We start from the raw sequence: 16,877 nt of genomic DNA on the forward strand, positions 1-16,877 counted from the left end.
AGACACTCCAACCTTGAACACATAGCCTCACTAATCTCACTCTTCACATCAATACTGTATCACTCACAGATCTGAAAGTGTTGTTTCCAGATTAACTGACCTGCCTAACTTTGGCAAGGTCACTGTAAATTAGATACAATATCAAGATGTTAACACTATACTAAAGATAGTGTTGCTATATGTATTTAAGTCATGTGCCCATAATTTCATGAACATGAATTCAGATTTACACCAAAGTTCCATACAGTCAAGAAAGTTTTATCTTCCCTAGCAAGAACAGATCACCTTTGTCTATCATACACGCAACCATGTCAGAAGAGCACCCCAGTATTAGCTTAATTCAAAGTATCCACACCACAGTTCAGGCAAAAAGGGGAAAAAATGCATCAGGAACAGTTTATAGCAAAGTCATCTATTATTTCAGAGAAAAATCAGATTGAAGAGAGCACACTTCTCTTACATGCCAAACAGATTAGTTACTACTGCTGTTGTGCATCAGAACATTCCCACACCTTTCACTGTATTCATATGCAATACCAATTCTGCCCTTCAGAAAAAGGAAGGCCAAGGAATATTCCATTTTGTCACAGACGTCACCTTTACTGTTTTTCCAAGCATGACAACTTAGATAAAAAAGTCAGAGCACAAACATTTTGAAGTTTCAACTGCCACCATTTGTGTTCCTTCTGTGATAGTAATTTATACACTGTGTTTCTGGAAACCCTCCTCCCAAACCTTAACTGGGCTTCAAAAAGCTTTACAAGAGAAAGAGCAAGTCAGGAGTAAGTTTAGCTCTGTCTAATATCCCCAAAGTTACAATTGCATCTGGCAAGTTTTACATCTCCCACATAATCACTCAAAAATCAGAAGTGGTTCTAGTTAATGCCAATTCACTTGTTCACTCAAGCCTTGCAATACAAAAAACCCTTATGCTCATTAGTAGTTTATAATGCTGTCTTGGGACACAAATTATTAATACACCTTAAGAGTTTCCCATGCCTCTGGTTTACTGGTTACCAGATAGGCAAGGGTTAAATTTGCTTTGACTTCTGGGGATATTCTGAGAGGCTGAAGTAACAGCAGAGGTAAGATATAAGCATGCTCCAGCTGTTTTAGTTGGGAGTCAAACACCTCCATCTTAAACAGCAGTCTAAGGAAGCATTCCCTCCTCACTAAGGAGGTACTCTAAACACTGCTGCTTACCAGAAAAAAGGCTTAAAAAAATTGCTGTAGCTATGAATATACTAAAAAAGCTGTTTTCAAGGAGGAGGAATAGAGTGAGCAATTCAACAGTACACATGAAAAGCTTGCATCTTTTCACTGACTTATTCACTTCACAATCACTGACAAGACTGATGTACATATTTCTGCACCTGCACTTGTAAAAGCAGATAAAATATTTAATATGTAATTTACAATGTATTTTACCAGCTTGGCATACAGGATGAACAGAGTATATCAAAGTAGTTGACAGTTATAGACTTGTGGAGGCCCTGCAAAAATATTACTTCAGATATCTGCTAATTAAAAAAAAAAATCAATTTGCATTTTAGAAGTGATACAATTCAATCTACCACAAAATACAAAGAGCTGCAAAAACGTATACCATTCCAACAACGTATATAAGTTATTAAATAATGATCTGATTTAAAAGAATATAAATGAAGCCTTTAAGTAGGTCTTTTCTACATGCATATTATTCCTCATTAAAGAAAAAAATATGTAAAAGGCCATTGGTAATTGCTTTGTTAACCACTGTAGAAAATGCCAATTCTCTGGTCACAGATGCCACTAGTTTAGCACTTAAGGTCTCTGCAGTGTTATAAGTGATTATTTTTAAATACTGTTAATTCTATTACTCCATTGGTAAAGAATGCGTGACTTGAAATATGGCAGTCTTCATATTGATAGGGCAATGATGCACAGTTTTATAGTTATCCAGAAGAACAGCACCCTCCACTGCTCTGTACTTGTGGCTCATCATCAATAATCTGTACACCTCGCCTTGCTGTTCCTGACTGACTGGAACCATTCCCTCTTGCTCTTTCATCCACTTGAGCAGTTTCTATCATTCCTGTAAATGAAGACATTTATTAGATGACATTCCACTGCAAATTTTTTTTTTTTTTAAGACTAAGATCTTAATCCATTTCAGTTACAGGCACAGATATTAAGTTCAGCAAGACTGGTTCTCTATTTGTAAGTCCAGTAGTTAGCATTCAGGTATCACATGGCATAGTTTAAGAAAAGACTTAAATTCTATTCCTAATGTGCTGAAGATCCAACAGCTACTGCTGGCTAAAGGAGGATCTTGTATGCTCGGATGTACTGAGTTAGTGACTTGGAAAACTGGGTTTGATATCAGCTACACCCACCAATATTAAGAACACTGTATAAGAACAAAAACAAAACAAGAAAACAAAAACACACACCCTCTTAATGGATATGCAGGCAAAGTCTTATTCATGGAATTCTTATGATACAGAAAATTAAGCCAAACAACTTCCCTCAGTTTACTACCCAAAAGGGACACATGTCCTGCATCCCATGTTCTTTCATTCACTTAGACTTCTGTATAAGATTTGCATTGTTGCATTTTCAAATTTATGAACTGTAATTGACAGTTTCAGAAGAAGAGTTCTGATTTTAGAACAGAGGGCTTAAAGTAGGCAACAGTGAGACCAGCCACATTAAGCTTAATCTGAAGTTTAGTCAGTTTTCCAATAGGTTAAAGAAAAAGCATTTGTCCAATTATAGCATGAATCTGCAATATTGTAAGCATTCATACATCAAGCTTCCATAGCTGTCAGGATACACAAGTGGCTTGAAGTAAAACAAGACTTGAAGTCAGTTTTTAGTAATGTTTTAAATCACGGCTTTTATATAAAATTTGAAGCATGCCCCAAGCCTTCAGCTTTCTGTGACCAAGTGTTTTACAAACAAACTAGATAATACCTACTTTTACAAAGGTCAAGAAACAGTTCTTCAATTCCCTTATTCTGTTTAGCTGAAGTATGATAATGTTTTGCTCCAACAGATTCGGCATACCTGTATGAATGCAGATACAGAAGAGCTTCACTGCACTGAAGGACTCAATCTTTCTAAACCACCACATTTTAAGTGAAGCATAAAGATGATTACAAGATGTTTTCTCCTTCACTGAAAGTTAATCTACACATGCTGATTTAGCATTTAATGGAGTTAATCTGATAAAAATAACCATGATTCAGAAAAAAACACTAGGCAAAATAAAACTTCACATCTAGAAATGCATTTAAACTACAGTATTGACTTTATTAAAGTACAACTCTCAAGTTACATTTCAGTTAAGGGCATTCTGGGACTCGGATACTAAAAGAACAATGAACAGAAGCCAGACACTGCTAGTTTATGCCTGCCAATTGTTAACAGCATCACAAGTTCTGGTCCAGCATAATTCTGCAATGACTGTTTCTATTAATAGATGGTAACTTACGTTTCTGCTTCTTGCACTGAAACATGCCTCTCTTTTTCCAAGTCTATTTTGTTACCTGTTGGAGACAAGTTGATCTTTCAAGTCTTTGTATTCCAAAATTACTCCAGAGAGGTCTTGTAATCATACCCCCCCCCCTTTTTTTTTTTTAAATACAAGCTGTCCCCAAAAGGACTGAATCTTACACAAATCTCTATTTGGAGCATTCCAAAACAATGTAAGAGTCCATCTTCCACTCAAACATCTTCACTGGTGCCTATAAATGAAGTTCTACTTCTGTTAAGGAGACCAGGGATAGCTGAATACCTCAGTATGAGGCACTCCTTCAGCCTTCTGCTTCTCTCTATAATTTGGTAGGCAAATTCTGTGCTGCAGAACAGTATAGTTTTTACAGAGTATTTGTATATCTATCCTCCTGAAGATTGCGTTTTAATCACTAGATCTGATCAGTATTTGTTAAGTTTGTTTAAAAAATGACTCTTCTACGATTTTTCTTTAAGAGTCATTTCCCCTTCCCCCCAGCACTTTATTCTGAAGACATGTAAACATCCATATGGAGTCTGGGTATTTGCAATAAGGCTATAATATATAATGGAGGTTTAGGCTTTTCTTTGTTAAACTATGCAACCTGCAGCTGTCTGTACCATGTCTCTGCCACGGTGTACCATTAAACAGTTTTCTTTAGTTAAAGCTCTCGCTTTTTCTCAGTTGTGATCTACTGAAGCTTCTAGCTCCAAAAGAGTTTTAAATATTAGATTCACAGAAGTTTTACCCCTTCACATACACAAGGTGTCAAAGCAGTGTTCTGAAGATGTCACTAAAAATCAAAAGTAGTGTTTCTAACTCAGTCAGTAGAACCATGTATTAAAAAGGACTTACCTACTATACATAAACAGATTTCATTTCCCAACATTTTTCTTAATTCCTTAACCCAGTTTTTTACCTGCATAGAGAACAGAGGTAAGTTTATTTTCACTTTGACACATTACTGGTTTAGGCATTGCAGAACTGACCTATTTCCTTCATGAATTGAAATAGAGCTATCTAAACAATATTTGGTAAATCTGTGTTGCTCTAAACCTAGTTCCAGTATTCAGCAGGTTTTAGCTTGCAGTTGAAATTAGCAACAAGTGACTTACATTTCTGGAATAACTATTTTATTTAACTCACCACACTCATTGTTAGCCCTGCTCCAAAGAACAAGTCCACTACACTGGTCCTGTGCATTTCTCTGTCAGTCACAAGATTATCAACAGGAACTTACTGACAGATCACAAATGGTACTTTAAAGGTAGAGGTACATACTGAAAAAAAACACTCAGTGCATGTATGTTTCCTGGGAGAACAGATGGGACAAGAACATTGAGTTAACTGGTGGCAAAAGGTAGCTGTTAGCTTTGTTTTCATGCTTTGAAGTTGTATGCTCATAGCATTGACTTTGTGACTGCTATTTCAAGGGAATTTAAGTAGTGAGAAGAGATCACTCCAAGAACCTAAAAATACTTAGGACATCATACAAAGGTAGGTATGCAATAACTTCTGCAAATCTACCTTTCCTCTTTTTTCAAGAAAAATTTAAATGCCTTGAACTCCAAGTACAGCTCAGCATGAAAAGGCACAAGTTGAACTAGCACTCACAAGTCATGGCAATCCTGCAGATGGGGGCAAGCGTTAACAACTAGCACAAGTTCTTTAATTGCCCTAAGTCAGACTTAAATTTACTTAAGCTGCTGTGATACCATATCCTTACACTACTTTCATCTTTGCTATCCTAAGCCCAGTCCATACAACCATGGCTTCCTACTCCTCAACACAGAAGTACTACTGCTTCTGCCACAAGCTAGCTTGGTTCAAACCCGCCTAGCAGAGAGCCTCTCAAGTTTTCAGCTGGAAAAAGCCATAGAGTGATAGCAGCAGTCTGAGATAAGACTAAACTGACAAAGAATTGGAGAAGAACTCACCTGCCCAGCTAATACTGCTGTAAAGTAATCTAACTATTAAATTTCAGGTTTGAATTACGATTTGAAGCCCACGAAGTAGATAAAATCCAACTACCCATTATCAATGAGAACTTAATGTTTCCAAGTATCATGTATTGCAATTTCAGTCATCTCAGATCTACCAAAGGCCACATCACTTTACTGTATAAACTAAGCTCTTAAAAGTTAAGATCAGCATTGTATACTATCACAACAGTACTGGTTTATGTTTAGATTGTTGCAGGTAACTCATATCTAGTTCTCTGGTGTTCTTTGAATAACCTTGCTAGAGCTTTATCCAGAATAGACTGAAAAGGTCAGCCTTCAAAAATATTAAGGCAGATGCTTCCATTACACAGTCTAAATTTGCAGATCTAATATTAAGATTTTCATATATGATCAGATATCAATCCCATAACTTGAACAAATTAAGCAGAGGTGCTATTGCCAAAACAGAAGATTCCCAGTTACATACTCATACCACAGGTTGGCTCTCAATCTGTTTACATCTTGTAAAGAGGCGAAATCTGTCACAGTACCTTCTGAAAAGAGTCTTCATCTGTTATATCATATACTAGAATAGCTCCATTAGAATCTCTGTAGTAGATCGGCCCCAATGCATGAAATCTTTCTTGACCTGCTGTATCCTGCATTTGTTAAAAGACGCTTATTACCATTTCAGACAAAACATAGTATTCAAAAGACTGCAATTAGTTCTAAATTTTACTTTAAGAAGTGTGTAACATTTGAGTTCTATTAACCATAAGTAATTTTTCAGGAAATTAGTCTGCTGGGGGAAGGGGAAGTTGTAGAAAAGCAAACATACCCATATTGCAAGATTTACTCTTTTCCCACCAATATTTAGCTTCTTTGTAAGAAAAGATGCCTGGAAAGCAAAACAGATTAGAGTTCAGTTTTATACACAAGTATGACTTTGTATGACACTGTCATACAAATAGTATGACACTATTTGACTTCAGATTAATTAACAAACACATCTGAATCAATAAAGAACAGGTTATTGGATCAAAATACTCCTTAAGCCAGAAGGCTGGGTCAATACTAAGCCAGTTAGTCATTTCACTACATTTTGCCAGAAGTCTTTTCTAAATAAGTTTGGCTTAAGGCAGCCACTTCCTATTTTTGTTACTGTTGTTGTTCTGAATGATTTGGGAAGGACAGGAGGAAGGTTGTGCAGAAAGAGGTTGAATTCAAAACACTGATATGCTTCGCGTTCAGCTTAGATTTTTCACTACAGTATATGAAGTTGATGGGATCCACCCCAATTACTTAGGTTTTTTAATTTGCAGGAATTGAAGTAGTTCACCGTTAGTAAACTACTAGAACAAAATAGTTTTAGTTTAGAGCTAGAAGTCTCAAAACACTAGTATTTGGTGAGAAGTTTCCTTGTCTTTTTCCTTTGTTTTTCTGAAATGAGCTCACAAGTCTCCCTGTCACTTTTTTCATTCTAGTACTGTTCCTGCAACCTTAATATGCTCCTCAGTTAACTGTACCCGAGGGAAAAAGGTGTACACACAAAAGGGAAGTGGCAGGACTGACCTGCACATAAGAAAATGCCTCAAAAGCAGCATAATGAAATAAATTCTTAGAGTAGCTAAATTGTCTTCTATTTCATAGGGCCAGAATATAATGCAAGCTTAGTCTGACTTCAGTAACTCAAAAGGATGTCTGTTCCTCTCAGAGCCTGTACGATCTACATTTTCAACCACCACCTCTGTTACTAGGTGTACAATTCAGTAGAAAGGGGTACAAACCTAATACAAGTTTAATAGGCTGAAGCAGGCTCTAACAAAGTTAGAAGCTGTTCTCCCATCTTGAAGTTCAGCAGTAACTGGTTAACATTATTAGTCAATTCAGCTGCCAAGGGTTAACTTTTGTCTTTTTCCTAAATTATACTCAGCCTGCCTTTCAGCTTCACCTCAGTTTGCATTTAGACATCAACAAAGTCTCAGTGGTATCTTACAATACTTTGATCCCAGATCATTTTAGGCTGGACCATAGCAGCTCAAGAACAGCTCTCTGCTTGAGCACTGATCAGGCATTGAACCAACTAAAAACCATGCATGTGTGTGGAAGGAAAAAGTATTAGGCAGCTGATCTGGCCCACAACCAGCTTGCCATTTAATCGCATGAGCAACCAATACCCACACAGAAAACCATGGCAGTTCAATTTATATCAGCCTAAACCACTGTGAAATCACCTCTCAGGAATGATGACTGTACTACAGTTAAGCCAATCCAACACTTAGCTGCTAGAGCCAATCCTGCTCTTCTGCTGCCTCCCTAACATGAACTCTGGCATTTGTATGATGTAAGGTAAGGAACTGATTCAAAGTAGTCTCTCTTCTCTTTGAAAGAAATTGTACCCTCTCCCTCAAAGCATTCCATAAAGTCTGAAAAATAACAGAGCTGATACAGACAGAGGACAGACCATAGACGTGGAACAAAAAAAGAAAACACCCAGAAACTCCTTCCAAGGACAAATAGCAGAACTGGTCATTGGGGCCATTGTATCCAATCAGCTTACAGCACTAATGCTACCCCTTCAGTCTACAGTGAGGTGGCATAAAAGTCCACTTCAGAAACAGTTTCAGCTAGCATGTTAAAAATAATTAACACACTATCCGACTTGAAACAAAACATAACAGCAGTAGCAAGTCTTAAACATGAGGAAAGCTTTAATGGTTTACAGGTAAATCAAAAATTCTACAGAAACTAGTTTGTGGCTTTTAGCTAGCTGTCCTTAAGGATCACCTGTCTGATCAGTCTCTGGTCTTCACATCCTAGTTTGTTCTACTACATCCAAGTTTAAAAATGAAAAGCTTAGAAGTGACTTCAGAAGTTTTAATTCATCAACATTGGGGCCATATTAACAAAATGTATGGATTAAACACATTGAATCAAGTTTACTTGCCAATATTTTATTGATGTACTGTACTACATACATTTGTCGCAAATCTCAAGGAAGAGCTCTTCTGAGCATTATTTGCTTTTGTCTAAGCCTATGCATAAGGTTTTTTTTTTTTTTTTTTTTTTAAACAGACTGAGCGGAGTTAAGTGTTTGAGAACCACATTCTTGGACCTCTGGACCAAAAGGTGGAAAAACTCTTCATAGAAATAGGATTCATATTAATAACACAGAAGTCTGTATTCAAAAGGTTATAATATCATGACTTTGGATATTGGCCCAGTAAAGACCACTGTGCCATTAACTCTCTGACATACCATATACTGAAGCAGATTTATGTCCCTAGATAAGTTTTGCTTAAATATAATCTGTCCTTCAGGTCACTACTGCTCTTGATAGAAATACTGTTCTCTTAGCACCAACAGTAGACTATTTGCTTTCCTATATACCCAAGCTTGAGAAGACGCATACATTCAAGTAAGCTTTTCAATATCTACTGTAAAACTGACAAGACAGTGGCAAGGGTATTTAGCATTGGGCTATTGTACTTGCTCTCCGTATTAAAACTTGATGATTCTGTACTGTTTAAGTTTAGACTAAAGTCTTAGATCCCTAGCCCAAAACAAGGAAAGACAGTATCAGTATGAAAAAAGATCACAAGTAAGTTTGTATGAAAAGCTTTAAGAAGTTTGTAACCTGGTAATGAGCAGAAAACCTTATGAAGATGCTGTGCGAAACAGTCAATACTGCATATAGACAAAATGCTTCATTCCTTTTCATTGTGTTTATATATCTGAAGAATACTGTTAGCAGGCTCTGTTCTTGAACTAATAGGTATGGCTAAGTTTGGCATATTTACATTTAAATAACTGATTTTATGGCCATAGTGACACACACTCCAAAGTCAAAACAAATATCCATGACAGCTTTCCCAGGTTATGCAAGTACCCCAAAGCAATCAGGATTAGCATGGTATGATTGGTGCCACATTAGTGCCTCTCTTGTGTTGGAAATTTTGTAGTCCTCTGTATATTTCAGAGATCAGAGCAAAGTTGTACTCATCTCCAGTAATTTAACAACAGAAAGTATCAACCTAAATAAAAAGTGATAGTTTGAGAGTCAATTTCTTTATTATTAGAGTAATTCCACCATACACCACTTGATATCAGTTTAGAGCTGAGAAATTTTAAGATGAAAACAGACCTCAATACCCGGATCTATGGGAACCAGTTCTAACTGGCCCACCAGGTCTGATAACACAGGTTATACTCATGGCTTGGGGGAGGGGGGTGGGGGGTGGAATCTATCTTTCCTGCATCAGCTTCTCCACATTCTGGGCGTTTTCTTTCAACTAAGTAGCAAATCAGCAGCTACCTTTGTTTCAATTTACAGGTCCTTTGAAATCTTAAGTTTATGACTTCAAGCTAATACAACTACAGCAACATGTCCCAGCAGTCTCCTAACCTCTACATAAGAGGTTCCTATCTATATAAGGAAGTTTCAAATCATTGTTTCCATCTAACTAGCTCGGGGGGGGGGGGGGGGACAACAACTCCCTTTCACTAATACTCTTGTGCTACTAGCACAGGGGGAGATCCTATTTGTGTATACACAGATTAACTTCACAGTTAAAAAATGCTGAAGTGTTAGAATATCAGTAGAGATATACATTAGCAAAAAGATTCACACTGACCAGTTCAAGGGCTTCCTGTGCTCTCTCCCTTCAGACAGCACACACCCATAAATCACATTCCCCTCCAGAGAGGGGGCTCACAGTGCAGGCAGCATCACTAAATTAACTTTTCAGAAGTCTATAGCCCCACCATCCTGCTTTTTGTTGTAATCATATTGGGATAAAGCACAATGCAAAGCTTCTTTCTTTTTTTTAAAACTACAAAGTACTGTGGACAAGAGCTGCTTGTCCCACTATCTGGTGATCTCTTCATATGGCTCATCACTTTGGGCCCTCTGCTGAATCAGGAACTAAGTATTTATCTAATTTTGACTTTATTGGAACAAAAGTCATTTGCTGAAATACTTTGAACTGATGCCATGAAACAAAGCCACTTTACCAGATTAAGCCCTTAATCTAAAAAAAAAGAAAGGATGTCTTGCAAAAAATGTCACTTCATTGCTTAGTTAGATATTCTAGTTTCTCCCTAGCTTATTTTTAAGGGATGTTTTAACTTGCCAGTGGAAGTACTTATGACTTACTAGATCTTTTCTACTACTGTAAGACACAGGAAAATAAAAACAATAAGTGATAACATTTCAAAAGTGCATATTGATACACTAAGACTCAACAGCAGCTGACACTATTTTACAATCAAAAAAGCAAAATGAATTGAGAAATACAGTGCAATCAATTAAAAATAGCACTATCACCTGACTATCAACATTTAAGTAGCAACCAAAAGCCTAATTAAAGTACAGACATAAAATTTCTATTTCAAGCATCAGCATGTGTTTTCATTCCTTTACAAGCAATTCTCACCATTCAAGACAGTCCAAAACAAAGCTCTGAAGCCATAGCATCTAGAGAGGCTTTTTATTGTCAGCATTTTTGACTTGCCATTTAAAGCTCCATTTTATGACATCTGTGACATGGGTCTGTATTCCAACTCACTTTTTACTTCTGATTTTAAGTCTTCCACTAAAGATTTAACCAACATGACTAACTAAAACAGAGGTAGCGTTCAATGGACAAGCAGTGTTCAATCCTATTCCTGCTACTTGGGATATCAGAATACATAGACCATTTCAATACACTCTTAAAAATTCTTGTTTGCTTGATGCTACAGTTCAGGTGAAAATTACAGCTGTATCCTCTGACACCTGTAAGTTACTAATTATTGCTTTAGTAATGTGAAGTATTGTTTACCTCTGTGGCAATCAAAGCTACAATTACCCTGCCAGGAATACCACACCAGATGCCTCATGCCTAGTAAACCTATCAACAGATCCTTCCAACACCAGAATATGAACATATGCTAATAAAGTTTAAAATATGTTCTTCTTTGCTATTTAATAGCAAAAATGGAGCAACTGTATTTGTTAATGAAACATTCACCACATTGTTTCCAGCACATCTCTAATATTCCCTTTGTTTTAAGGGAAAGCTTCATCATTAAACACTTCTGCGCTACCCAGCCCCACAAAGATCTTTCCCAAAGCGTGCATAAATAGTGCACAACTACCTTAAGGCTCTTTTTTGCCACCACCTATTTATTCTGTACTCCACACTGGAGAATTTAAAAAACAGTTCAAAACCCACCAGTGGCCCACATGGCAGCAGAATTTGTTTCTTTACTTAAAGAATGTTTTTTACAAATAGTATGCATTACAGTGTTAAAACCACACTTTCATAAACCTGTTCACAACTGCTAAGAAAACATGCTGCAAAATTGCAGATAAAAGGTTAAGTGAGCAGAGACAGCCCACAATATAAACTTAATGTACTATCCCTGATGCAAAGTTTAAAACATGTTTTCTGAGACCATGTACAATCATGTGAGTATCAGGTTTCGAGATTTTGTTTTATAACACAGCAAACATGCCATACTAGACTAGTAGTTAGTGCAAGAAACAAACATTATTTTCAAGGAGACATCCTGTCACACATTCATAATTGGAACAGCACTTTTCAGTTGTTTGTTTTATAAGTTAGCTGACAGCACTACTGAGAACCAGTCCAAAATCCAGGTAGATAAAGTGACAAACAAATAAGTCTTAAGAATTTTTTCTGTTATGAAACCAGAAGTAGTATATCATGATTTTATAAACCATTTTGTGAAAGCTGTTCTCTTCAAAGATTAGTATTTATGCAGTTCAAGTGTTAGGATCTGAAACACTAGGAAGACTATAATTATCAGAAATAGAGCACGTATGAAATACTTAGTCATCAGTCCACTGCTGATGATTACAATAACAATATTACTTTCAAATCATGCTTCCATCTCCCAAGATTCAAATGAACACATTCATATACATAACTGAAAGAAAAAAAAAAACAGGTTAGTATTCAGAATAGAAACGAGTTATTCAAGCACTGAAGGCTTAAAAAAAAAAAAACAAGGGGTAAAAAAGAGAGTAAAAAAGAACAAGATGGGCTGTCAGCATAGCTAGCTGGGGACAGCCACCATTTAAAGAGAGGCAGCGGTCACTCCGGCCATGGAGGAGCAGTGAATAAGACCGTAAACACCAACAGAGAGACACCAGCACAGAGCAGCACTCGACGTAAGAAGCACCGGGAGGAAAGGGGCAGCCCGGTAAGGCGCCGGAGGGCCACCAAGAGGTGGGCCGACGCCGCCCAGCAAGCCTGGAAGGCGCCGGGGGAGGGAAAGGAGCCCAGCAGCGGGAGCCCCACCGCGCCCCTGCCCGGGAGCCGCGGGCACAGGCTCCCGCGCGGCCCGGTCCGGCGCGGCCCGCACCTGCAGGGTGGTGATGTGCTTGTCGTTGAACTTGTTCTCGCAGTAGCGCAGCACCAGGGAGGTTTTCCCCACGCAGCCCTCCCCGAGTAGCACCACTTTGAAGGAGAAGCTGCGGCCGCCGGCCGCCGCGCCGGCCGCCGCCATCCGGGCCCCGCCGCCGAGCCGGGCCGCCGCCGGGCCGCCGCCTCACATCAACCGCCCGCGCCGCGGGGCGCCGCCGCCGCCCCCGGCGGGACGGGGGGAGGAAGGGGGCTCGCGGCGCGGAAAGGAACCGGAGCGGAGCGGGGCGAAGGGAGGGGGGAGCAGCCGCCAAGGCCGCGAGGGAAGGCGAGGGGAGGTGAGAGCCAGAGCGTCCCCACGGCCGGCCGCCCTACTTCCCCCCCCCCCCCCCCAATGGCGTCTTCTTCCTCCTACGTCACGCGCCGCTCGGTCACGCGCTCCTCCCCCCGCCGCCAATGGGAGGGGTGGACGCGGCGGAGGCGAAAGGCACCGCCCAAAACTCCCGGAGAGGAGGGGCGGAGCCTCCCGGACGGGAGGGGGCGGGGCCGCGCTCGCCGGCCGGGGCGGGGGGCGGTGTGGGGCCTGCGGGGAGCGGCGGGGCCTGCCCGGTCTTGCGGCCCCCTCGCGTCTCGGTAACTGCGTGCGCACGCACGTATGTGTGTAACTGTGTACAGATGCCTGACAAAATGCCGACGTGCAGCGATGCATGTGTGCGTACGAAGGTGCACCTGACAAAATGTCGCCGCTGCGGGTGGTGGGAGGGAAGGGGCGCCCCTCAGAGCCGGCCCCGCGCGTCCCACGGCGCAGCAGGGATAGCTCCGCTGAGTCACGTCCGAGGCGCGGCCGTTTTTTCCGTTGCCTATAAAGGCAAGCCGGAGTGGCTAGCACAGGCGAAGGTAGCTGCTTACCCAGGTCGACAGCTGGGTGAGGGGAGTCTCGTCTAGAGGTCCTGTCTCCATAAAGTTTCTAAAAATACCAAGCTGCTCCTCAAACATACAATAAACGGCAATTACTTGACAGAATGCTGAACTGGAATGGTATTTGTGGCCTAAGTGGAACAGATAGCTTTACCACATCTAGACTAATACGTCAGTAGAGAGAGAAACCCATGCAAGATTTATACACACATACGAATTTGGTTTTTAATGTCATCATCCTAAGACTTTCAAATGCAGTAAATGTACCTACGGAGCTCATCACAAGCAGAGGGCCAGCGCCTATAATGAATATAATTAAACACAGCTTTCGTTCCATCAAACTTCAGTGGCCCTATTCATGTGAATAAAGTTATATTAGTGTTTATATGTTTATATTAAAAAAAAAGTCCATGATAAAATGCTTTAAACAGAGATGTGAGAGCAGGCAATGAAAAAGGCATGCAAAAAATGTTCTGTAAGGTTCCTTGACCATGGGGGTCTTTCTCTGACAGTGTTTCATACACTCAAGAACTAGATTACTGCCTTGTTGAATTGAATGTCATACCTTAATTAAAAGCTACCCACACAAACCAGTCTAAACTACTGCAACATAACTTCTCTCTAGTGCTCATTTAGTGGTAAGAAAAATAATGCTTATGAAAAGGCATCACAATGCAATTTCCTTTTTTCTCTGTCAGATAATATTAATGTTCTGTTGTGTGAGAAGGAATAGAGGAAAAAATAGAGAATGCCACCAGGAGAACAAAGATCACATTTCCTGAAGCAAGAAACCTCATTACCAAACAGTATCACAGTCACATACAAAATGGATTTCTTTTTTACCTTTTTATTTTCTCCAAATGTAAATAAATAGAAAAAAGGTTAAAAATCAATGCAGACAAAATCTTCAAAGTATCTTTTCTTTAAATAAATTCACAGTTTTGTGGATGTGTGATTTCAACAAATTATTATAAACACTGTGTTTTGCTGGAAGTGATACTGGCTTCTGCTAATCGTGTCTTCCATGAATAGCCAGTAAAACTGACTGGAATGTTAGCTATTCCTCTTCCAGGCTGAATCAAAGAAGCAAGTAAGATCAATTTTGGATTAAGGTTGCCAGAGATGATGGAAGTCAACGCTCAAGAATACAGGCTGCTTGTGAGGCCAAGCAGGTTGGGGCTTTCCCTGGTAGCCGATTGCAAATGCATCTGCTAAGACCCTGCTGTTGCCTGTATCAGAGACAAAATACACTACATAAGCAACAAAGACAAAAGAAGGGCAGCAGAAAACAACTTTAGTCTGAGTGGAAGTAGAGACAGCACTCCAAGTGACACAGGACTGTGTGCAAGGCTGTCTTGAAAACTGTGAGCAAAAAAACCTTCCTGTTCTTATATCTTTCTACTGTTTTCAGAGAAATGAGATTCTATATACATTCTTTATAAAGAAACAAGATTATACTAAAGAATATGCCTGATTTATACTTTTCAGTTTTCCTTCAAATAGAAATGATCCGTATATTGGTTAAACCTTATTGGTCAAAAGGATAGCTGTTGGGTTTTGGTACTTTCTGCATGGGTGATTTTTCATCAATCTTCAGTCAAGTGTGTTATTATATTGAACACTGTGATGGAAATATAGTCTATCTTCCAGTGAGAAAGACTTAACCGATGTTTGAAATGCTTGAATTGCTCCCACTGCTTGCACAGAAGCTGAAGCTTTTAGAAGGGCTACGGGGGAGACACCCCATATGAATTCTGCATGCTGAATGGGCCCGGGGTACAGCTGCTGACAGCATAACTGCGAGCATCATTTTTCTAACAGAAAGCACAACAAAGCATAAGAAACCAGCTGCAGCTCAATTTCAGCAGACTACGTTTCTCTAAGAATCCTCTGCCATGGCACGCAGTTAGCAGGTATATCTTCCCGCTGGCGGTAAGCTGCTGCAAGTGACTATTGTGTTTCATCATTTCTGTTTTCCTCTCTCTCTCTTGCTTGGAACTTGTGATTACTGTCTTTTCTTGCATGGGAAGTCTGAAGTACTGTATTATCCAAAACTGCAGACATCAGTATTAAACAAAATAAAAAGGATCATCTGGCTGAGAAGAGAAAATTCTGTCTGAGCTACAGAAAATGTTACATTTTACTATAACCTGATATGCATGGCTTGTTAGAATCTGCAGGTTTAATTGTCTGTGGTAGTTGTCAAGCTATTTTATTTTAATAGTGTTAATTTAATTGGGAAAGTGTTTATTTCAGCATATTCAGAAGACAGAATGCCTCTTTTCCATCTAATTTGGTGTGCTTTGACTTTTTACATAGCTTCCTAAAAATACCTTTACAGACCTTCTGTTTTAAAATTTTTTTATTAATCCATTGGGAGGGAACATTTTTCACAGTTCTTAAAGAAATAGACTTTACAAGACAATCTAATTTGTAAAGATGGCCTCATATCTTACTTTATGGCCCCATATCTTTTTGTTATTGTCCCTAAGATTCACTGTGTCTTTTGCTGCAGAGGTCTGACAGTGAACAACGGAACTTCTTGTAGCTAAGTGCCGCTGAGGCAGCAACACTATGGTAGTGGTTTTGTAATGAAGCAGAATCAGACAAAAGGCACTTTTGCAGCAGGAGTTCCAAGAACATAACTACCCTGCACAGTAGATAGAAATAACTGTATACAGTCACTAGCCACTTAAGGTGGATTCATTTCATCTAACTTGTGGACACCCACATTTAGTCAGATAAGTTCCAGATAAATCTGTTTTAAGAGGAACACCTGACTGACTGGGCAACATGTACTTTTCCCCACAGCATCAGTGGAACAACTGTGTTTCACCGTCGGCCATGATTTCTGACAGAAATGAAAACGGAAAAGTTAACTATGTTGCTAATTACAACTGCATGAAAATACCTTTTAAGATATATTTGCTATTTCACAGAGAAACTACAATGAATGAAATGTGTGAATTTGTGTTTCTAACATGACTAACAGGAACACCTGGTCTAGAAGGAGAGATAGGACACACTGTTCTACCAACTGGCAATCACAAGTAACATCAACCTGTCCATCAAAAAACATAGTAGGTATTTTTATCTAGGGTGAGATTAATACTTCAGGTTACTTAAATGATGGCAAACACAAATATAATG

The 16,877-nt window shown here is 39.3% G+C and overlaps 1 protein-coding gene across 1 annotated transcript; it reads right to left on the minus strand.

Annotated features, from left to right (window-relative positions):
• Nucleotides 1-396: 396 nt before the first annotated feature.
• Nucleotides 397-13,185, minus strand: RAB21 (RAB21, member RAS oncogene family). Its single transcript, XM_067313275.1, has 7 exons — nucleotides 12,811-13,185; nucleotides 6,278-6,337; nucleotides 5,991-6,098; nucleotides 4,352-4,415; nucleotides 3,476-3,530; nucleotides 2,960-3,048; nucleotides 397-2,074 (listed from the first exon to the last, which is right to left on the minus strand). Exons 1-7 carry the CDS (start codon nucleotides 12,952-12,954, stop codon nucleotides 1,935-1,937), a joined length of 660 nt encoding a protein of 219 aa, XP_067169376.1. The 5' UTR covers nucleotides 12,955-13,185; the 3' UTR covers nucleotides 397-1,934.
• Nucleotides 13,186-16,877: the final 3,692 nt, after the last annotated feature.

This window comes from Apteryx mantelli, chromosome 1, assembly GCF_036417845.1.
Source record: "Apteryx mantelli isolate bAptMan1 chromosome 1, bAptMan1.hap1, whole genome shotgun sequence".
Lineage (NCBI taxonomy): Eukaryota > Metazoa > Chordata > Aves > Apterygiformes > Apterygidae > Apteryx > Apteryx mantelli.